Source organism: Heterodontus francisci, chromosome 23 (assembly GCF_036365525.1).
Source record: "Heterodontus francisci isolate sHetFra1 chromosome 23, sHetFra1.hap1, whole genome shotgun sequence".
NCBI lineage: Eukaryota > Metazoa > Chordata > Chondrichthyes > Heterodontiformes > Heterodontidae > Heterodontus > Heterodontus francisci.
Genome location: NC_090393.1, coordinates 30,044,274 through 30,069,017, shown reverse-complemented (window position 1 = coordinate 30,069,017; position 24,744 = coordinate 30,044,274). Strand labels below are relative to the sequence as shown.

General features: G+C 41.5%; 1 protein-coding gene across 7 annotated transcripts in view; it reads left to right on the top strand.

The window, feature by feature from the left end:
* The window catches only part of sh2b3 (SH2B adaptor protein 3), a 286,946-nt gene that overhangs the window by 148,480 nt on the left and 113,722 nt on the right, over positions 1-24,744 (top strand). For 6 of the 7 annotated variants that reach the window (XM_068054957.1, XM_068054951.1, XM_068054954.1 and 3 more), the window contains exons 6-7: positions 3,181-3,395; positions 7,220-7,391. In XM_068054957.1, the coding sequence (XP_067911058.1) occupies positions 3,181-3,395; positions 7,220-7,391 (387 nt within the window). Of the gene's footprint in view, positions 1-3,180; positions 3,396-7,219; positions 7,392-14,982; positions 15,120-24,744 lie in introns of those variants that run through there. The other variant, XM_068054955.1, reaches the window with a different exon arrangement.

The window sequence follows — 24,744 nt, the reverse complement described above, 5'->3', positions numbered from 1 at the left end:
TAGAGTGCTGCTCCCTCCTCATCTTTGAAATAGTGCAATGGGATCCTTTATGTCCAATTGAGAGAGCAGACAGGACCCTCAGTTTAACATCTCATTCAACAGATGGCACCTCTGACAGTGTAGTACTCCATCAGTACTGCACTGGAGTGTCAGCCTGGATTGCTGCATTCAAGTCCTGGAGTGGGACTTGAACCACAATCTTCTGACTTGGAAGCAAGAATGCTACCAGCTGAGCCATGGCTGTCATGTGAATATTAGAAAATGTATTGCATTTTAAAGCTATTATGACCTTGCTTATCTCAATCAGGTGGCGTTTTCTAGTTAAGGGTCTCACCCTCAACAAGCAAAAGCAAAAATAATAGTGAAAGCAGAATTAATCAGCACAGTGTTTAATTTGTACAAGCTGCCAATGTTTCTTGCATCTCCACATGCGCCTTACCCATATTGCATGCATGAATATCTGGCAACTTGCCTCCTGGCAGCAACCCAAAGGTAAGTCTTGGAAGTAGGGTAGTGGCAACAGTGAGGGCTATCAGGAATACTGTGGAGTCGGGTAGCGCTTTCACTTCTCCTGGCTCCACAGCAACATTTATGGAAATGTTTTTTGTAAACTAACTTTACTTGGCAGCCTCTGCTTAGGCTGCTGAAGAATCCTGAGGTGGGACTGGCCTGATGTCTGCCCTACACATCGCAAACTATCGTCTGTAAGTGGGCCTAAAATGGCCATTGGGTTACTTACATTTGAAAATGAGAAACTTAACACCATTTTTAGACAGCCACCAGGGACACTTGAAAAAGTGCCCGATCCATTTCCAGATCAAACTTCTTTCAAGCATTTTTGGGGCACGTTGGTTGCCAAATATGGGCCTCATGACGCTATTTTAGATTAGATTTAGATTAGAGATACAGCACTGAAACAGGCCCTTCGGCCCACCGAGTCTGTGCCGAACATCAATCACCCATTTATACTAATACTACACTAAACCCATATTCCTACCAAACATCCCCACCTGTCTCTATATTTCCCTACCACCTACCTATACTAGTGACAATTTATAATGGCCAATTTATTATTGAGCCCATTTATACTATTCAGCTCATTGGCCTTCCCCGTTAATATATTACCCAACTCTATTCCCCTTTGGACAAAATTCTCTAACTTCTAGCTTGTATCCCCTGGCATTTGAACCTTTCACAATGGTGAATAATTTTACTGGATTGGCTTTTGTTAATTGTTATCTTAATCAAAGCAATGTCTCCTCTTTTCAAAGAAAATAAGTACAACTTAGCATTTCCTCCTAACTCAAATTCCAGACACCTGAAATTAGCAGTGTCTCTCATCTCTGCACCATTTGGAAGGCAGCAATATCCTTTCTGTGATCAGTTGGTCCAAACTGGAGCCTAAAATGGTTTCTGAACAAGGCCTTGTACTGCAACAATATAACTTTTTTAAAAATATAGATTTTCTATCCTCCGCTAATGCAACCCATTATCTTAATTTCCTTACTTAACTGATCTGATGGTTTCATCGGTGTATCTATTTTAACTTTTGTAAGCTACGCCAATGTTCTACTTAACACATCGTCCCTCTTTAGCTCCTTGTTCCCATTATTAATAATTGTGTTTTTATCCATAAATGAATTGCAACTTGTCACCAACTGGCCTGGATCTGAATACGTCAAATTGTTCTCATTATTTACTGTTCCTCCTGTTTTGTCCCTCCTATCTGCAAACTTTGAGGTTATGTTTAATGTAGGGTCAGCCTTTCTGTCTTTCTTTCTTTGGCCTCCTTGTCTCGAGAGACAATGGGTAAGCGCCTGGAGGTGGTCAGTGGTTTGTGCAGCAGCGCCTGGAGTGGCTATAAAGTCCAATTCTAGAGTGACAGACTCTTCCACAGGTGCTGCAGATAAAATTGGTTGTCGGGGCTGTTGCACAGTTGGCTCTCTCCTTGCGCTTCTGTCTTTTTTCCTGCCAACTGCTAAGTCTCTTCGACTCGCCACACTTTAGCCCCGCCTTTATGGTTGCCCGCCAGCTCTGGCAATCGCTGGCAACTGACTCCCACGACTTGTGATCAATGTCACAGGACTTCATGTCGCGTTTTGAAAGCGGAGCCATGGACGGCCGGTGGGTCTGGTACCAGTGACGAGCTCGCTGTACAATGTGTCCTTGGGGATTTTGCCATCTTCCATGCGGCTCACATGGCCAAGCCATCTCAGACGCCGCTGGCTTAGTAGGGTGTATATGCTGGGGATGTTGGCCGCCTCGAGGACTTCAGTGTTGGAGATACGGTCCTGCCACCTGATGCCAAGGATTTTCCGGAGGCAACGAAGATGGAATGAATTGAGACGTCGCTCTTGGCTGACGTACGTTGTCCAGGCCTCACTGCCGTAGAGCAAGGTACTGAGGACACAGGCTTGATACACTCGGACTTTTGCGTTCTCGCACATTGTGTGAAGCGGAAAGCAGACTGGTTTCAATCTCACATTGAAGAGATGGAACCTGTCATAACCGCTAAGCGCATTGCACTGCTGAACTACAAGAAAGCCCCAGCGAGTTAACATCCATAGCACTTAAAGCTGCCAGAAGCGCTGCACAAAGGGTCAGCCAAGTCATTAAAATAGCAAGGGTCTGCATTAGAATACTCCAGTTGTAAACTGTTTGCAGCCTGTGAAATTCTCATTTTATAGCCACTCTATGCTTCCCATTTTTAATCTAAAATTTCAATGGCTTGTTTATCTCTTGTTCTGTGGCATCTTGCTGATGTGGAATCTTGTCGGAATCTTTTGGAGAACCCAAGTATATAATACTAACTCCATTCTTCTTGGGCACCATGTTAGCATATCTTTGAAAAGCTCCAGCAGGTTTGTTAAATATCACCTCCCTTTCCTGAATTCATGTCGATTGTCCTTTAACAAGTTATGCTTTTCCAAGTTTTCATGCACGAAAATTATTTCAAAGATCTTCCCTACAACAGATGCTAAACGTCTGATATAAATTAGTCCAGTTAGATTTTATTTGCCAAAAGTGATGCGCTACGTGGACTAAAAGTTATCCTGTTGATGACTTTTTTGCTAAAGTTATGAACAAAAATTCCCCCCTCTTTTTCCCCCCCCCCCCACCCCCAGGGTTTAATATTATGAAAACAGGATGCAATTTTTGTCTTTCTAATTGTGTTGTCAGGAGCTGCCCATCGTTGCTCAACAGAGCAGCCCTACCACAAGACGGACCGGCTCTTCTCATCTTATGCTTGGTTTCATGGTCCAATCTCTCGATTTAAAGCAGCGCAGCTGGTACAGATTCCAGGAACCGAGGGTCATGGGGTGTTTCTTGTGCGCCAGAGTGAAACACAGCGGGGTGAATATGTCCTCACATTCAACTATCAAGGGAGAGCCAAGGTAATGAAAATTTGTATACAGAGTCAAGTTTACCTTGCACATGTATTATAATGTTCTCACTCTAAGCTGAGCAAGGATGGATGCACTTGCGATACTGCTTTAATGGATAGAAAGGATAAGTAAAAGATGAGAATGGATAACAAGTTGCATTTATACAGTGACTTTAATGAAATAGATGATGAGCAGTGAGAAACATTAGGAGAGATGATCAAAGCATTGTCCAAAAGATAAGTGTTGAGATTCTTTGTGGCACAAGAAATAGCAAGGTTTACAGAAAAAGATAATTGAAGATTCTGCCTCTGATCGTGGAGATTATCCATAGATGTATGGAAGGGCCAAAGTTGGAGGGTTGAGGAACATAAGCAGGGATATAGGGCTGGAAAAGGTAGTTGAGGTAAGGGAAGAAAAAAGATCATGAAATTATTTATAAATGAGGGAATTGATTCTGAACTTGATGCATTGGAGAACAGGGGACCAACGGAAATCATTGAGGATGGAAAAGATGCGAGAGTAGAATTTTGTGTGGAACAGGAATGCTGGTAGTGAAGAGGAAGAGTTGTATGTCATCAGCAAACATATGTCAATGGATAATCTCCAAGGGTAGCATGTAAATGAGCAAAAGGAGAGGAATGAGGATAGAACCTCTAATATATAACTTTCTATTCCGTTATCCCATCTGACAGCCGAGTATAGATCCCATTCTCACAAACTAGAATAGTCAGGCAAGAAATACTCTTCACAAATTCATGCTGACTTTGATCATCTCGTACTTGTCCAAGTGCTCAGGTATGCTGTGGCATATGATAGATTCCAGTAACTTCCTCACAACTAACAATAAACTGATGGATTTGTTGTTACCTACTTCTCTTAAATAATGGAGTAATATTTACAATATTCCAATTCAAAGACACAATTCCTGAATCTAGAGAGCTTTGGAATCCATAATGGTTGAGAACAAGATGATTAAAAGAAAATTAATGATGAATAATGAGCAAAAGGAAGACAATATGAATGAACAAAAAAAGATGGAGTATGGTGCATGTCAGGTGAATTCTTCAAGTGAGAACCAGGCCAAATACAATATGTTGAGGGAGGAAGTGAAGAGGAAAATATGACTGACAAAGCGAGAACATGAGAATAGAATGGCTGTTAACATAAAAGTGTACCCAAAAATCTTCTACCGGCGTGTAGATAGTAAGCGGGTAGTAAGAGGTAAGATGGGTCCTATTCGGGACAATGTGGGTGATATGTGCTTAGAGGCACAGGGCAAGTCTAGAATACTGAATGAGTACGTTGCATCGGTGTTTCCTCAGGAAGAGGATGCTGACAAAGTATCAGTGGAAGTGGGGATGGTAGAGATAATGGATGAGGTGAAAAATTGATAAGCAGGATGTAATGGAAAGGCTGGCAATGCTGAGAGTGGACAAGTCACCTGGTCCAGATAGCTTGCATCCCAGGTTGCTAAAGGAAGTGGGAGTGGAGATAGTGAAAGGGCTTGCCTTAATCTTCCAATCTTCCTGAGATACAGGGGTGCTAGAGGATTGGAGGTGGCAAATTTGACACCCTTTTCAAGAAAGGTTGTGAGGACATTCCTAGTAACTACAAGCTGGTCAGTTTAACATCTGTGGTGGGTAAGGTTTTAGAATCAGAGAAAAAAATCAAGAGGCACTTGGAGAGGTTTGAGTTAATTAGGGAGGGCCAACATGGACTTATAAAAGGCAAACCATGCTTGATTAATCTAATTTTTTTTGATGAAGTAACAGAGAAGGTTGATGAAGGGAAAGCAATGGTTGTTGTCTACATGGATTTTAGGAAAGTCTTTGACAGTACCACATAAAAGGCTAGTTACCAAAATTGAGGGTCAGTGTCAGTTTGGATGAAAAAAATTGTCTTAAGGACAGAAAACAATGAGCCCTGGTAAATGGTTGTTTTTCAGATTGGAGGCTGGTAGACAGTGGAGTTCCCCAAGTTTCATTGCTAGGACCACTGTGTTTTTGATGTACATAAGTGACTTAGATATTGGAATACAGACTAAAATTTCAAAATTTGCTGATGATACCAAACTTGGAGGTGTGGCAAAGGGTGAGGATGATACCAATCAACTGTAACATGACATAGGTAGGTTAGCAGAATGGGCAGACAAGTGGCAGATAGAATTTAATACAGATAAGTGTGAGGTGATGGATTTTGGCAAAAGGAATAGGGAGAGGCAATATAGACTAAATGGTACAGTTCTAAAGAGTGTACCGGGACAGAGGGACCTAGGGTTTCATGTGTATAGATCTTTGAAGGTTGGTAGGACATATTGAGAGAGTAGTTATCAAAGCATATGAGATCTTGGGCTTCATAAAAAGAAGTGTTGAGTACAAAAGCAGAGAGGTTATGCTGAACCAAAGTGGTTAGGCCACAACTAGCGTATTGCGTACAGTTCTGATCACCACATATTAGGAAGGATGTGATGGTCCTTGAGAGGTGCGGAGGAGATGTACCAGAATGATTCCGGGATGAGGGATTTTAGCTACAAGGTTGGGTTGGAAAAGCTGAGTGGTGCTCCTTGGAGGGGAGATTTGATAGAGGTGTACAAGATTCTGACAGGTTTGGATAGGGTCGACAAAGAAAAGCTACTCCCATTGGCTGATGGTACAAGGACTAGGGGACAAAGATTTAAGGTTTTGGGCAAGAGATGCAGGCGGGATGTGAGGAAGAACTTTTTTACGCAGCGAATGGTAATGACCTGGCACTTGCTGCTGGTGGAAGCGGAGACTACGAATGATTTGAAAAGGAAATCGAATGGGCACTTGAGGGAACTAAACTTACAGGGCTGCAGGGAGCGAGTTGGGGAATAAGCCTGATTGGATTGCTCTGCAGAGAGCCATGATGGACGTGATGTGTTGTTATGACTCTATGACGAGGTGCCAGAGCCCAATGGGATACAAACTAGGATCCTGAAAGAAATGAGGGAGGAAATTGTTGAGGCCCTAGAAATTGTATTTCAGGGCTTTATTAAGTGTGGATGTGTACTGAGGACTACACAGTGGCAAATAGTGTAAGCATTTTTATTGGGTTCATGGCTGGGACAGGATCTAAGTCAACACAAGATTAGATTGGATAGGTGGATGAAGGAAAAGGGGAGGAATGGATACAGAAACAAAACAGATAAATATGATTAGGACTATTTGCTTGTGTTGCGGGTAAACACCAACATGGACTGGTTGGGCCAAAAGGCATGTTTCCATGTTGTAGCTCCTTTGCATTTCTATGTAAATAATTAAACTTTATATCGCCGTCCAATGGCTCAGTAGGTAACTGCACAGTATGGTGTGGTGCAGGACTTAACAGGCTGGTAAGTTCCAGCTTTGATCACTCTCTGTTCTGGGTTAGCTGATCTGTTTGGGTACAATGATTGGTCTCTGCTTCTTAGCTAGGGAAGGACAAGCTTGAGGTTGCTACTCCTAATTGCCATCCAGTAACCTTTTTGGAATGTGTATTTGTGCATATCAGATAGCTAAGATGCCATCCATGGTAAATTAATTTGATAACATTGGCTGTCTAGGCTGACATATTATAATAAAACTTGCTACTTGGATGAGTTTCCAGATGTCTGCTGCTCATGAATTGTAACCCAACAAGAATCAGCACTTTCACTAGAGGACAGAAGAAAAATAGCAAATACAGACAAGATATCAAGGATGTTTTTTGCTCTTATGCCTATTCATATTGCAGAATTATCTTTATTTGCTAAAGTATATAAACTAGACAGTGTCCAGGAATGAAAACTAAGCAAAATTTCCCCATGATTCACAAATTTTGTTCTAACTTTTTAGCATCTCCGACTGCTCGTGACAGAAAAAGGGCAATGCCTAGTCCAACACTTCCGTTTCCCATCTGTCACAGAAATGCTGAACTACTTTGGAACGTTTGCAATCCCCTTGGAATGTGGCACAACCTGCGAAGTCAAACTGTCTAGCTATGTGGTGGCATTCCCTCACCAACAAGGTAAGAAAAGATCACAAGTACATTTTAAATAGAATTCACATCAACAAAAAAAAGACGTTTATCGGTGTTAGAATAGTCAGCACATTTTTACATTATCAGCAAATAGAATTCCAAGAAACATTTATCACTTTTCAGAAAAAAACCTTATTGGTTGGGGTGAATGTCTATTGGGGGTTTTTTCTTTTTAGGATGATGGTGATATTTGTGTAACCCAATTAAAGAAGCACAAAAGTGGTCATTTTATTCTGAAAATAAAATTAATTCTTCTTCAATGATGTACATTCCTTAAATTCCCTTCACACGGCAGAGACTTGATTTTGCAGATATTGTACAAGAGGAAAAGAGGTGGATATTTGGAAAGCTGAAACTACTTGATGGGTTAAAATAACCAGCTAACAATGATAATTACTCAACGGAACCAATTAAAACATCTGCCCTGTGTTTTTCTGTAAATCCCACAAAACAGTTTCCCCACAATAGCTTAGTGAGCTAAAGGTGTATTATCAAGCTGTAAAAACCAAAAGGCCCAGCTTTGATCCCAACTTATGTACACAGGGGTCACTGAATAGTGATCAGCAACAGGAATTTCTCATCTCTAGCCTAGGGGCACCAAGGTCAATTGTAGCACTCCCAATGACTTCTCCTTCTGTTCCATATGACCTAAGAGTACATAGGGTAGTGTCTTCATCCACTAAGATATCAGGAAAGTGAACCTCTAGTTTCATAACCAATTTTCAAGTACCCTTTTGAAATATGAATGAATATTATTAGCGTAACTTATATTAAATAAGATTGGAAGTCAGTTAAAAAATGTGTTGTATTAGTAGAGTCACTGTGAGCTTAAACTTTGAAATTTAGTGATGTTACTTACAAAGAAATGATTGCAGGACATCAGTGCTGATTAGGTGCAGAAGTCTGTCAAAGGTGTCAAACATTTTGTCACAATTCTTAGAAAAATTTTGATTCAGAATTTGAACATAACAGTTAAAAAAAAAAATCCAGGGATTGACCAGCAGTCTCATGGTTACAGAACTGGCTTCCCAACCTAGATGTCCAAAGGTTCAAATTCCAGGGCTGTCTATTACTCAGCCTTCCTGCCACATTTGGGACGAGTTCTGTCATCTCCTGGCCAGGTTTTCTCAGTGTGCACTGTTTTACAGTAAAGCTTTCCATCTGTTACTGAGTGAAATCTGGCGGTCGAGCTCACCCTGTACAAGCACGCTTCCTTCCTGTTGGTGAAACAGTGAGTGTTGCTGGCACTGATCCTGGAGAAGTCCGCAGTTCTGACCACCTCTCCCCCAGCTGAAGGAACTAACATGATAGTAAAGACCTCATAGGGAAAGAATAAGTTACACTGAAAGCTGCTTGCACACCAATTCTTGACCTATCCTAAGCTACAAACTTTATATTAAAAAAATTATTCTTTTAACTCTGTATTTTACCAAATCAAATGAGAATTTTAAGAAATGCCTTCTGTAAGGATAAATATAATTATTTTGTTAAAAATTGAAGAATTAAATTGAATAGAAGTTTGGGGGTACTGCTTTTTTGACTAATGGCTGGATCAAAGTATGAGTTAAAGAAAATGGAGTAAATACATATAGTGAGATTGAAAAGTGGAAAGAAATCCATCCTGAGAAAAAATATATAGGATTGACACAGATGGACAGTGCAAAAAAGAGAAAAAGTGCAGAGATGGACTCAAAGGCAGACATAGCATAAGTTCAAGAATAGAGAGGAAACCTAGAAAGGTGCACAAATGGCAGTTGTAATTAGACTGGCATTGCAGCAGGTGGAAAGGGATGTTAAATTTAAGAAAATAAATCAGCCAGAAAAAAATATTTTTGGAAAATTATAATGTTTTAAGAGCCGGAAGAACAGCTTTGACCTTTGTGAAAATACTGAGCATTTTTGTTCCCAATCGCGGTTCTTCTTTATAAATAATATAAATGCATGAAATCTTTCCATTGCGACCAAGGGAGTACTAACATGTGAGCTGTTCCCCTGAGAGAACTCAGACTTGAAAGTGTTTTTAAAAAATGGCTGTATCTTGCAGAAGGTTCAATTCACTTACTGCTCTATTACAGTTGCTCTAAATGAGCAAAGTTGAAGCCAAATAAAGTGATGGAGGCTGTTACACTTGTGAGAATTATTTTTCTCAGACTTATTATCTTTAGTGAATTAAATGCTGATTCAAGTGCAGCAGCACTGTAGATACAGATTTTTAAAAACTGCAAATACTGTAAATAAACTCAGGTGTTTCAGCATCTGCACAGAGGAAAAAAAGGTGGCATTACGATCTAATGTGGTCATTTCTCTCTACACTTGCTGACTGGCTTGCTCTGTATTTCCAGCAATTCTTTTGTTTTGATACTCTGTTGTGTTTTAATGATTTTGCTTTTTAAACGGTCCTGTGAGCTACATTTCATTTGGTTGACAATGTCAGTTACTGTTGAAGCTATTTTGGAAGCTAGACCATTGCATTCATGCTCATACTGTGAATATGCTTTTAAGTCTGAACTTACAGCATCTAAACAATGAGTGTGAAAGGGATTTTTGATTGATGGAGGCATTACAGGCCAGATCAGGTCATAAGAACAGGTCGTGCAGCCCCTCAAGGCTCTTCTGCCACTGTGTTAGATCGTGGCTGAAATGTACCTCAACTCCATTTACCCGCCTTTGATCCATATCCCTAGATACTGTGACCTCATCCTGCAGAGGCTGACCTGTGGCACGGGGAGATGTGACCTTATCAATATCCCAAAACTGCACCAATATTCTGCTTAGCTTCTGTTTGATTTTTTTTCTTGCCATTTTTGTTTGCACAATGAGTGCAACTAGAGAAGGTGAAAACTTAAGTCCAACTGCATGAGAAGAGTGTGGGGTTGAAATGGCGAAGTTATCTGAGTTAATGGTGTTGTCTGATAGTTTAGCTGGCTGAAACCAGTAAAGCCAGCTCCTTCAGTGGTGCAAATTAAACTCATTTGCTCCAATATGTAAAGAAATTGACTATGTTACTTTTCTAAAAATAACATAAAAATTAAAGTTCATGTTGTTCACAGCACTTTGTAAAGGTTTAATTTTGAAAAGGCACTGATTGTAATATTCCCTTTCTAAAAGGGGGTACAATAATGAATAGGCAATTGCAGAACTAAACAGAAATAGGTGGAAAATCTTGTTGCTATAGCAACATCAAATGTATTGTAAAGAATTTGAAATGGTTTAAGAGAATTGATCAGTAGGTATAATAGAGGATTACGCACTCAGATTTTAATGTACTCCTGTACCTTATATATGTACAATAATTGGCTGGTATAATAGCAGTACTTCATGTACTTAAGCAGATTTGTTCCTGAAATGATCACTTAGTGTTGCAGATGTCTACAAAATCTGTCAAATGCAGTTTTCTAGATAAACAATAAAGGCTGCATCCACTGAAGGCTGATTACCTTTCCCTATATTTGGCTTGGTGTACTCAGCATGTGGGGGTTGTAACTGTCCCAGATTTAAGCCACAGGAAGGTTTTATCATGCAACTGGATTCTTGCCAAAAATCGTTACATATTCCAGCACAGTGTGGTTTCAGTTGCTGTAAACCATTGACCTGGTCTATGTATCTTAACCAGTAATGTCTGAATGTTATTTTTCTCAATTACCTGTCTGTATATATCACATGGAATTCAAACATACTTCCTTGGAAATGTTTATTCCCATTTTTGTACATATTTGTAAAGACATAGAAACATTTTAGTTAGTATATGCCATTATCTAGAAACATTTGACAGAACTTTGAATTCATCCAGGAAATTGCATTTTATTCCTGTCAGTTTTTTTCTGCCAGCTCCCCTCCCCCCTCCCCTAATGTTTGAGCCTTATTTGGAATGGGAGCAACAACTGACCTCAATCCTGTCCTTGCTGGTCACCCACATCTTCCACTGCTGGAAAGTGCTCTGAAGAGGGAAGTCTGACTGACTTTCCCCTTCCTGACTCAGGAGCACTGACATCAATAGTAGCATTCCTACCACTGCTCCAACTGAAATCAGTTGCTCAACGTAACATGGAGAACGAACTTAGGACCTTCCTAAAGTGTATTGCTCAGCTATTCCATGTGTACATTCAACAGGCCATTGGAAAATCACTTGAACATTAATGTTTATTTATAAAAATTGTGCAAATATTACTTTTAACCAAGTATTTGAATCCATTTTTGATTTGCTAGATTTGTTTCATAACTCCCTTTTGATAATCTGTTTGAAAACTAAGAGCACCTTTTGAAAATCCAAATATACTGTATCTACTGGTTCTCCTTAGTTACATCCTCAAAACTCCAATACATTTTACAAACATGATTTCCCTTTCATAAAACCATGTCGACTCTGCCTAACCATATTATGATTTTCTAAGTACTCTTTTGCCACTTCCTCAATAATGGATTCCAGCAATTTCCCGTCAACTTTGTCAGGCTAACTGGCCTGTAGTTTCCTGTTTTCTCTCTGCTGCCTTTCTTGAATAGCAGTATACATCTTCTACCTTCCTGTCTTCACAATCTAGGGAGTTTTGGAAGATTGCAACCAGTACATCCGTATCTCTGCAGCTACCTCTTTTAGAACCCTCAGATGTCGGCTTTTACTTTAAGTTCCTCATTCTCATTAGTCCCTTAGTTCCCCACTATTTCTGGAATGAATTTGTGTCTTCTACTGTGAAGACAGCTACAAAATATTTGTTTAACCTCTCTGTAATATCCTTACTCCCCCATTATAATTTCTTCTGTGTCAGCCTCTAAGAGAGCCCCATTTACTTTCATTACTCTCTTCCTTTTTACATATTTGTAGAAACTCTTCAAATCTGTTTTTATATGTCTTGTTAGTCTACTCTCCGATTCTCTGTTGGTGCTCATATTCTATTTTCCCTCTCCATCAATGTTTTTGGTCATTGGTTAACTCACTTCCATGTATGCATTTTATTCCTTTATGCTAATGGATAATGTTGCAGTCTGTGCTAATATTTTGAATATGTGCTGTGTTCATATTTTTAACAAATGATTTAACTTTTACAGCAAGTTTCTCTGCATTTTTATATTTAGTTGTTTATGTTACAACCTTGCTTTTTGGGATTTTGCTCACTGATTATTTGCTGCTCCCAATAGATGTTCCTTGCTGGCCAGTTGGCAAGTTCTCAAATATGAATTACATCTGTGATTTATTACAAGAAAGATTGATTTGGCAAACTGTTAGGATTTTTGTGTTTGGTTTTAGGTGGTTGTCATTTTGTTCGTTCACTGAATTATCTTTTCAGCATAGTTTCCTGAAAGATAACTAAACTGATTATTATTGCAGATGGTCAGCGTAAAACATGTATAAATATGAAGCCAGTATTTTCAGTTCATTAAAAAAAGTCTAATTCTCTACTTAAAATTTAAATAAGATGACTCCCTTTCAGGCATTCTGATCAATGCGCAATGTACGTAAGGGGAAGGCGTTGTTGTGTATACTGCCTCTGGCGAAACTACTGTTGAGCCGCCTGCCAAAGTGTTTATGCAGGACAACTTTGATTTTTCTTTCCGCTCCTGGCAAAATATGTTTTGCCCCCTCATGGTACCAATTGTAATAGTGCAGTTGTGAACCAGTGGGCTGTGCCACCTCCTGGTGTTCTGAACTGGAATAGTTTTCTTTACAGTTTCCATATTGTCTAAAAATGCAGGGAGAAAGAAAAGACCATTCGGCCCATTAGGCTTGTTTCTTCCACAGCCTGGACTGGAATTTCCGATCGGGGTGCAACCCAGAAGTTGCACCTGAAACTGTGCCCATTCTGCCGACGTCAAATGCTCAGATTTCCTGACAATTTCATTAGCATTTGCCCGAAAACTATTTCTTTGATGCAGAAATATGATGTTTTGCTTACTGATTAGTGCATAGCAGTAACATGCTTACTCTGCATGTCATAGAAAAACCTAGAATGGAATGCTGAGTGGGTATGGTGTTGGTTCTGTCTCATGGTATGAGAACTTGTAATTTAGGGTTACAAAGCACCATTTGTTCCTTTGTATAATTGTAGTGATTTCTCTTGTTTTGTAATCTGTAGGCATCCTAGTTTATAGAATAGTTTCCATTCAAGCTGTGCAGCTGAGTTGGATTAGCACGTGAACTGGGTGAATTTTAATATGCAACAGCAATGCCATGTATTGGACATGTACTTATTATGTAATCTGACTCTAATCTACCATGCATTAGCTGAATTTTCAATTCCTACTGCTAACTGTTAACTGGTTGTGCTATTCTGTGGCATTTGATTTCATATTTTTATGACTCAAAACATTTTGCATTTATATATTGATTCTACATATGTCGATGGCCAGGAAATGTCTTTGTAGAGTCGGGAACAGGAGAAACTCAGTTCTCATTTCCTCTTCCAAATTCAGTAACTGTAACCTCATCACAAGAAGATCTTACCATAACCACTCGCCACAGCCACAGTTTGAGTGTGACCATCTTTCATTCACGAATCATGCAACTTTACTCTTTCTGATGAAGAGTATCACTTCCTTGGTCTACTTTACTGTAACAGCTGTGGCTGTGTAATCTGTACTATACGTGCAGTGACGAGCAGGCATAGCTGTGGTAAGTAAACCTGTCCTAGCTAGTGCATGTTCACACTTCCCTGCATTTTCAAGGAATGTATCTAAAATCACTCACTGATAACTCTGAAGGATTTGAGGCTTTAATATGCCATATAGTTCAATGCTTCTGAGAGCAGAATCCTTTTAGTGCAAAACACAGGGGGCTAAAAATTGGTTTGCAGTTTCTCAGGTGCAGGGATTGTGATCTGCAACCAGCTCGCACTGGTTCCAGTGGAGGGACGGTGCTTCCACCTCACATACATGATTGTGGCTTGGGGCCGAGTGTCTGCCATGTTGCTGGCAGCCTCTGCGTTCAGCAGGGAGCCAGGTATCATTTGTTGTGAGCATATGATGTAGCCAGCCTTCTGTTCTTAAAGGCAGTCTGGCTATCTTAAAGGGAAGCTGCACTGAAGTACAGGAAGCTGCTGCTGAATACTATTGATGCAATTGTAAACACTAGTGCTGAGAATGGACTCTAGGATCATGGATGTAACACTGGAAGCCTTAATAGTGGAAGTGGACAGGAGGAGAGACATGGTTCCGTGGGTGGGGGGGTGGCGGCCAGCAGGCCGTCAAGGACCACCATCAGAAGGGATTGGGAACAGTTGGCCATGGCGATCAATTCCCAGTGCCTGGACGTGAGGAACTGGCAGCAGTGCCACGGGAAGTTCAGTAACTCATGTGGGTGGTCAAGGTCAGTGAATGCATCTTCACATGACCTCTCCTACCCACCATTCCACCAGCCTCTCACGCTGTTCCATGCTTCACACTCCCATCATTCAACCAGAAACAGTCCCTGGCACTCAGAACTCACGCCTAACATCCAGATACTCCACCTCACCCTCTCATAATCAAATGAGGCCACCCTCACACCCATTTCCTGCTGCTTCCACATACCTCCTGCTATTCAGCTGTACCAGGCACATCAATCAAACATAGTGCTATGCAGTCACTTGCATTGTTCCATCTCTTGCAGGACAAGGTGGCAATACAATAGAAGGGAGCAGAGCAGTAATGGCAAAAGACAGGACTCCTGCATCTTCTGAGCCCTGCGGAGGAGATGGCTCTCCGCGACAGTGCCTGTGGCACCAGCATTGCTGAAAACATTGAGGATAACGGTATGTTCCTTCCTTATGCCCCTTCACAACTCCCAGCTCACCCTCATCCTACTATCTGGCATGATGAGTAAGCTGCAGGTGGTGTGACCATGGACATCTTATTTTCCATCTCACCCCAACCATCCCTTTCTGATCTTCCCCTTTCAGACATCCAAGAACTGCTGCCTGCTTAGCCACAGAAGCCCCAAGAGGAGGAGAGGAGCCCGGTAACATGATCTGATACTTGCAGTCACCAGCTCAGATACTAGCACTGCACATACCTTAGAAGGTGGTATAGAGTTGGGATCTGCAGGTGGTGAGCCAGGGCGACGTAGCAGACAAATTCTGCTGCAGAGGACTCCGATGAGGACCTTGATGGGGCCAGCATACAAGTGAAAGCTGATTGGCATGCACATGAAGATGCTGGGTGCATTGGCTGGCCTGCCAGACAGCCGCCCTTCACTGTCAAGGAGTTTGGAGGAGTCCGGCTGCAACATGGTAGAGTGTATTGTGTAGAGTTTGCCCTCTCCTCAGCCTGTACCTCTCTCCTCCTCTTGTGCTGCAGACCCAGAGGCACTGCCACTGCTGCCCCCATACCTGTTGCAGCCTTTGTGTGGACAGGTCACCTAATCCTCTGCCATCCCTGTAATGATGCAGCAACACTCCCTGTCAAGTCCAGGAACTCAGCAGAACACCTCCAAAAACACTCCAGAGTACTTTCAGACACTTTGCAATTTGGGTGCCTGGCCCTTTAAGTAACGCTAGTGCAGGGCCCATCTTGCAGCTGAACACTTGATCTTTTGTGAGTAACGTGCAAATTTGTTGAATGGACCTGCAAGGTCCAAATTTGGCAAATGGGCATCACGTCAGCCAGTTGAACTGTGTGGTGTTATATCATGCGCATGCAGGGGATGCCTGCACGAGTGCCCTTCTCAAGATGGTGTACTGCGTGGACTGCACCTGAAGTGGCTGGCAGTGCAGTGTACACTCCCAGTAGGGCTCTTAGCTTCAGTAAGGCACTGATCCAAATTTCGCAGCCCAGATCTTTACTGCTTGTGTGTTGTCAATATTCATTGAGTAACAGATTATGATTTTTAAAAATGTACGTTATGCTTTATGAACACACATTCTGGTGATATGGAGAAATCCCACTTGTAATGTAGGAGCAGGTGAAGGGCTTGATCTTATCGGTACAAGTATAAATGAGACAAGGACATGTAATACCTGGATGTTGGTGTCACATGCACACAGTGCAGGAAGTGTGACTGAGAACTCACATGCAACCAACCTTTAGAAGTTTTCGACTCCTTCCCTGTTGCTAAATTATCAGACTGCCTATCCGACATTCATTACTGGATGAACAGAAATTTCCTCCAATATTGGGAAGGCTGAAGCCATTGTTTTCGGTCCCTGCTCCAAACTCCCTTCCCTAGTTATTGACTCCATCCCTCTCCCTGGCAACAGTCTGAGATTAAGCCAGTCTGTTCACAATCTTTGTGTCACTTTTGACCCTGAGATGGACTTCCAACCTCATATTTGCACCATCACCAAGACTGCCCATTTCTACCTCCGTATAAGACTATTCCAGTGCACTCCTGGCTGGTCTCCCACATTCTACTCTCCATAAACTTGAGCTCATCCAAACCTCCTGCCTGTATCTTAACTCGCACCAAGTCCCATTCCCCTATCACTCTTCTGCTTGCTGACCTACATTGATACCTGGTCAAGCAATGTCTTGATTCTAAAATTCTCATCCATGTTTTCAAATCCTTCCATGGCCTTACTCCTTCCTATCTCTGTAATCTCCTTCAGTCCCACAACCTTCCAAGATATCTGCGTTCCTCTAATTCTGGCCTCTTGTGCGCATCCCTGATTTTAATCGCTTCACTATTGGTGGCTGCACCTTCAGTTGCCTAGACCCCAAGCTCTGGAATACCCTTCCTACACCTCTTTGCCCAAGCTTTTGGTAATCTAACCTAATATCTCCTTTTGTGGCTCGGTGTCATACTTTGGTTTATAATGCTCCTGTAAAGCACCTTTGGATGTTTTATAATATTGACAGTGTTATATAAATATAAGTTGTTGATTGATCCTTTTATATACTCAGATAAAATAATGTAACATTACAACAAGCTCACTAACAGTGAAATCACACATTGAAGCAAATAATGACCAAATAACGGTTTAAATATCTGGCCTGCAGTATTTTAAAGAAAATTATTTTAAAAATTAAAGTACTTACAATGAAACACATGTATGTGTCTGTTTAAAATGTAGAATAAATGCTGTACTTATAAAAGATTATTTATTAAGCTTAACCCCTTAATCTAATACACATGCATCTGAAGTGTTTGTATTCAATCCCGAGTTTAGTCTGGCCTTTAAAGTTACTACCTTCATTGTGTGAGTTTCGCTACTACTCAGCCAATGTATAAGGTGAATATACATTTGGTAGATGAGGAGAAGGAAGGGTGGAAGATGTCAGGGAAGGGGTTACAGTACAGTATTGAGGAGAAGTCCAAAGTGCAGGCCAGGTTGCTGCATTCTCCTGTTTGAAGCGGAACGACGATATGAAGTATTTGAGGAATGAAATGGGGAGAAAATATAATCAATAAAGGCTCTGAAATTTTTGTTTTGGCACACTGTGGCCAACCAACCCCTCTACCCAACATACAAAGCTTTAAAGACAGCCTCTTGCAACATGTGAAGTAATGCCAAATAACAGCTTCAAACATGAAAGTTCAAATTAAAATAACATGCAACTATTGCAGATTGGAAAACAACTTTTTAATGTTGCGATGATTTGTGAATCACTTATCTCCTGTAGTAATTAATTATTTAAAGGATTATTTAAATCATAATTGGACAATAGTATAACTTCTGGGTTCACATTGATCAGGAGTTTACTTTTCCTTTAAATGGTGAATGGAAGTCTCCATTTCTTTAAGAGATGTGTGTGAAATGATTTTAGACATTCTCCGTCGAGCTCCTGCAGGACAGGCCTCCAGCACAAAACTGTCCCTAATTTGTCACTTATTGCTAACAACAGGTGGATAGGCACGTAGAAAATGGGGTAAGAAAACCACTTGTGCAGTAGAGAATACACTTCTGGAGATTGAGCTGCAGCACATTGTTGGGACAGAGTAAAGGGAGAGCTGGTGCTGACAGTAGGTGCCTGAACTGGGCAAGTAGTTAATTCCCCAGCATTAATGTCTCTTGCTTTGAGCACAAAAACAGTCAGAAGACAATGGACGTCAGTATTTACTGCTGCTATGTTCTCACCGAGTGTGGAGCAACCACAGCCTCAGAGCACAGACCAAACTCAAAGTGTACAAAGCCATAGTCCTCATCACCCTTCTGTATGGCGCCGAGTTATGGGTCCTATACTGCTGTCATATACACCTTATAGAGCGCTTCCATCAGCGCTGCCTCCGTAGCATTCTCCGATCCGCTGGCAGGACCGCATCACAAACATTGAAGCCCTGGAAATAGCCAACATCACCAGCATTGAGGCCATCCTCCTGCAAAGCCAACTGTGTTGGACGGGTCACATTGCCCGGATGGATGACAGTCGCCTGTCCAAAATCGTGTTGTATGGAGAGCTGACCAGTGGTAAAAGGAAAAGAGGGGCCCCACGCAAACATTTTCAGGACTCCCTGAAGAAGCCACATCAACCGTCGCCAGTGCGAAGTGCAGGCCATTGATCGCGATGCCTGGAGATGCTACATCGGGAGTGCGACAGACACCTTTGACAGTGAGCGAAGAACCAGTATGAAAGAGAAAAGGAGGAGAAGCATAGATCAAATTGCTCCAGCAGCGACTACACCTTCACTTGTACCTGCTGTGGGAGAATCTGCTGGTCACGGATAGGCCTGACTAGCCACCAGTGGGTCTGCAACCAATGACTACAACCGTCCCAAAATCTTTGTCTGCGAAGAAATGCCAAGAGATGTTCTCTCCAATAAGCTATAGAGGTTTGGAGGCAAATAACTGACAGTGCAGTCTCTCTACAGACAGGCATGTTTCCTCCACCAGATACAGACAGGTATTTGTAACCTATCTGGCACCATATGAACATGGAACAGTCAAACCATACTCAGCCATTTCTTTGAGAATTTTATCTGAAGCACAGACATTCTGTAGCTATGCGATAAATGTTTACATGTTGGAACCTCTTACGATTTGTAATTTATGTTTGTGCCCTGGCTCTGTTTCTCTTTGTATTTCAGTTGGCACAGAAAATATCTTGGTGTAATTAATAAGGTCTTCCAAGTGGTACAAGGCCTGTGATTCTTAACACAGTGTTTGTTTCAACCAAACCATGGGGAGGAGAGGCACTCCCAGACAGCTCCTAGTGGCTAGTTATAAAATGGAATGGGCAGAGGGTGGAAACATGGCTCCTTCCATGTTGGCCTGGGTATGACAGGTCATGTGGGGTGTAGATAAAGTAAAGAGAAACTGTTTCAATGGCTGAAGGGCTGATAACCAGAGGGCAGAGATTTAAGGGGATTGGCAAAAGAACCAGAGGCGATATGAGGAAAAACTTTTATACGCAATGAGAGGTTAGGATTTGGGATCCACTGCCTAAAATGGTGGTGGATTCAATAGTAGCTTTCAAAGAGGAATTAGATAATAACTTGAAGGAGGAAATATTGCCGGGGTATGAGAAAAGAGCGGGGGATTGGGACTAACTGGACTGCTGTTTGAAAGAGTTGGCACAGACTTAATGGACAAAAAGTTGTCCCTTGGTCCTGTATTATTCCATGATTCTATGACATATGGTAGGGGCAATATCAAGGAGGGAGAAAAATTAATAACAATGTGTTACAGAGGATATGTTTATGTGTAAAAACAATATTAAATCCATGGTAGACATTTAGCACATTTCTCCCATAAGTGCAGCACTCCAAATTTAAAACAAGGTGCCCTATATATGCACTTAAAGGAGAGTGGAGGGATGAAACAGAAATGATTTAAAAGTTGTATCTGTTCTAATCTTTCTGAAAGGCAGTATGATAACTTGTGAAAATATGGTAATTGTGGGTTTAGCAACAACGTGAATTATTTCTGGAGTATTTCATGGGGTACCTTATGTTTTGAGCTCCTCTGATCTCTCCCCTTAATTAACTTGCTGGCTCCATTTGCGCTTGCAAATTCCTCAGATTGAAGATACATCTGAAGACACACTTGGAGGCAAAGGACATGTGGGATAAAATTAGAGAAAGTTACTACTTTGGTCTGAATTTTATTACTTTCCCTGTCTTCATTTCCTGCCAGATTGTCACTATCATAATGCTGGTTTCCCTGCAGGAGGAAGTTATCTCATCAGAAACTTGCTGAGCAAGTTTGACATTGCAGGTCTATTTGTACATAACAGTGGAAAAATCCTTAATTGCCAATTCCTGTCAGTGCGTATGCAAATGTAAGTTGTAGGGGTTGTTTTTCATTCGCTATCAGTCTTTGAATACTCAATGACATTCTTTCACTTGAATTTGCTGCCATTCAAGCTACAGTTTAATTGGTTGTAGCAATATTCTTTTGCTAAAGAACATGCTTCTTAAATAAAAGGAAAAACAAGATGATAAAAGTTGAGTGAAAAGCAAAGAAAACAGTCGCATTCTCCTTAGTAATTTCTTGGGTTGAAAATTAAAATTCTAAAAACTACTTGTTAAAATATGTTTGTATCATATGCTGGTCAGTATTTGGAAATAGTTCATAGTTCTTGATTTGGAACTGTGAGAAACTTACAAAGCTGTTTCCTCACAGTGTCACATTTTACATGGTTGATGAGCACAGAGTAGAGACTGGTCCTGTTCACACATATGGGACTGTAACATTCCATATGATGTGTCTGACCAATATTATTGTTATTAGAAAAAATACTAATCACCCGTTTCTCAGAAGTTAAAATGTCTAAAAATAGTGCTTTAAATACCAGTGACATACATAAACACTTCAAACCGTTTAAAGTCTTCCATTACTGGGTAGGAGTGTAGAACACAACAGTAAATTTTCATTGATGCAGTGTGGCAAAATTATTCATCAATATTTGCACTCACCTTTGATCACGGCATTTTCTAAAGTGTTTAGTGGGACATGATAAGATAGCATTCGACCCATCAAGGCTATGCTTTCCACAAACCAAGTACATGCTACCTTATACAAAAGCAGATGCTGTAAATCTGAAATAAAAACTGAAAATGCTGGAAATATGCAGATCTGGCAGCATCTGTGGAGAGAGAAACAGAGTTAACGTTTCAGGTTGATGACCTTTCATCAGAACTGGAAAAAGTTAGAAATGTAATAGGTTTTAAGCAAGTACAGGAGCCAGGGAAAGCAGGAGGGGAGGAAAGAACAAAAGGGAAGATCTGTGGTAGGGTGGAAGGGAGGATTAAATGAGAAAAGGGATGATGGCGCAAGGCAAAAGTGGGTGATAATGGCACAATAAAAGAAATTAAAGATGGGTCTAGAGGAGCTGAAAATGACCAAAGTAGAATCATCGCCAGCAACTGCTGTCTGAAAAAAAGCTAGCTATGATTTTGAACTGAAATTGTTGTGTCGGGAAGGCTGGAAAGTGTCTAATTGAAGTGCTGTTCCTTAAGATTCCATTGAGTTTCATTAGGACAGTGTAGGAGGTCAGAGTGGGAGTGGGACAGAAAATTAAAATGACAAGCGACCGGAAGTTCAGGGTCATGCACACTGAACCGAGGTGTTATGCTATGCAATCAACCAATCTGCGTTCGGTCTCCCCAGTGTAGAGGTGGTTGCATTGTGAGCAGGAAAAACAGTATATTAAATTGAAAGAAGTACAAGTAAATCGCTGTTTCACCTAGAATGGGTGTTTGGGTCCCTGGACGGTAGGAATGGAGGAAATAAAGGTGCAGGTGTTGCACAGGAAGGTGTCTTGGGGAGGGGATGATTAAAGAGTGGACCAGGGTGTCGCATAGGGAACGGTTCCTTCAGAATGCTGAAAAGGAAGGGGAAGATATACTTGGTGGTATCACATTGCAGGTGGTGGAAATGGCAGAGGATGATCTGTAAATGTGAAGGTTGGTAAGGTGGAAGGTGATGACGAGGGGAATCCTATCGTGCTTCTGGGAGGGAGGGGATGGGGTCAGAGCAGAAGTGCAGGAAATGGAATGGGCACGGTCGAGGGTCCTGTCAACCATGATGGATGGGTATTCTCAGTTGAGGTAAAGGAAGACATAGCAGAATATATATCTGTCACCACTATTCAGCCCTGGCCTGTCCTCCACAAATAACATCTCCTACACTTCCCATTACAAGCCTCAGCAGCAGAGGAGCCACTGAACCCCAGAGGTGAATTGCTAATGATCCCTTCAACTCCCAGCACAGTTGTTGCTATTTTTCTGATCTTTCAGGAAAGGGACGTTGACAACAGTTTGAGACACACTGGAAGTTAAAATTTAAATAGTCATCTAGAAGGGGCGGCACAGTGGCGCAGTGGTTAGCACTGCAGCCTCACAGCTCCAGGGACCCGGGTTCGATTCTGGGTACTGCCTGTGTGGAGTTTGCAAGTTCTCCCTGTGTCTGCGTGGGTTTTCTCCGGGTGCTCCGGTTTCCTCCCACAAGCCAAAAGACTTGCAGGTTGATAGGTAAATTGGCCATTATAAATTGTCACTAGTATAGGTAGGTGGTAGGGAAATATAGGGACAGGTGGGGATGTTTGGTAGGAATATGGGATTAGTGTAGGATTAGTATAAATGGGTGGTTGATGGTCGGCACAGACTCGGTGGGCCGAAGGGCCTGTTTCAGTGCTGTATCTCTAATCTAATCTAAGTGCTAAAGTTAGCTTTGTACTAGAGAAGATTCTGGCATTTGCTGGTGTAAATGCTAGGTCTAACATAAAAGAAAAACTAAATTTCCCAGGGTTGGCAAAATGGAGACTGCCCGGGAATTATTGCTGCATTAATACAAAAGCAAAATTCCTGTGAATGCTGGAACTGAAACTAAAAACAGAAATAAAAACCTGCCATTTCCAGAATTTCCTGTTCTTTTATCATTGATGCATTTTTGTTTACATTTCAGATGCATTCCAATGCAGAAATGTTTTCAGCACAATTTACAGAAATATATCTGTTGTTTATGTGTTCTGCTTTTGAGTATAGCTACTATTAATAGTGAGCTTTGTGGGTACTTATTATACTTTTCAGGCTTGTAATGATTTGGAGCTGGATGTAGAAGTCATAAGTAGGTCAGGAATTTGCAACCAATTGGCATGTTTAGTTAACCAGATTGTGAATTTGGATTCCAGTGTATCACAACACAGCTTGCTTTTAATACCTTGGCTCCCAAAATCAAATTTGTAAAGTTACTGAGTGAAAGCATATCATATTTTAAAGTCTGTCTGCAGCCAGCATTTGCTGTCTTTCCTGAAGTAAGTTTAACAAAAATGATTTTCTTTCTCAGTCAACTTCATTTGCTAAAGAAGTACCACCAGTTCAAACTGCAGCAGTTATTCTCAGTTTTTCTCGCTAGAAATTTGAAACATTTTATGCCACAGATTTACAAAATGATAAATGGTTGCATTTATTTCCTAAAACCTATTACTGCTGTTTAAATCTTGAGATGAAGAACATTATTAGTATTTTACAGCATTGTCTCACAAATGCTGTTCTACATGTTCAACTTTCATTTTGGGATCTGTAATGCTGCTTGTCACTTTCAAACATGCTTTATAATGTAATGAACCATTTCTTCAGCTGCCAACGTGAATGAAAAGGTTTTAGGCTGTTATTGTTGATTTCATCTTTGTTATTTTTTTCTGCCCCCACCTTCCACAATTTCTTCCCCTCCACTCCTGGAGGCTCTCTCTATCTGGCTGAGATAGTTCCTGGTAAGTTTTTATGGAAGTATGAGTTACATGAGCCAAATAGCCTCCCTCACGTGTGGTAGCAGTATTGTAAATTTTGGCGGAAACAGAAGTTGAGGGTGAGCAGTTGCAATACATGACTGGTGCCGTTGAGCCACACTGACAGTTTTCTACCAGGAATTGGATTGGTCTTCAAAGATAAAGTAACTGGCATTAGATAATAAAAGTTAATACCTTTTGTTGCATATGATGACAGTCTTATTTCATGGGCACTCAAGTGCCAGGAGCATTTCTTGTTAATGTGTAACAATGTTCAAAAATTAGTAAAGATCTTTTAATATTGGTCGGAATTTTACACCCCCACGTGAGCAGGCTGGAGGTGGAGGGTGCCGTTCTCGTCATCTTCCCGCCCCCGCTGCAATTTTACGAGGGGCTGGGGAGGTGATAAATGGCCCGCTCATGCCAGGCCAATTGAGGCCCTTATGTGGCCAATTTATTGTCACTTAAGGGCCTCCTCCTGCTGCCCCTGGTATGTTACCAGCGGCGGGCAGGATTTTAGCACCTGATCCTTGTGGGCCCTGGGCGGGGGTTGGTGAGGGGTGTGGGCCCTCCTGATTGGGCGTTCTGTGCCCTACAGAGAGCACCCATCTCCCCCTGCACCCCCCCCCCCTTGCTGGAACGCCTCCCTTTGCCCTCCTGAAGGACGCCCACTGCCTCCCCAGGGCCCAGCCGATTGTCCCTGGCGAGGCCCGAAACCCCACTCACCTTTATGGAGGCTGACATCCCTGGTCCTCTTCTGGATGGGTGC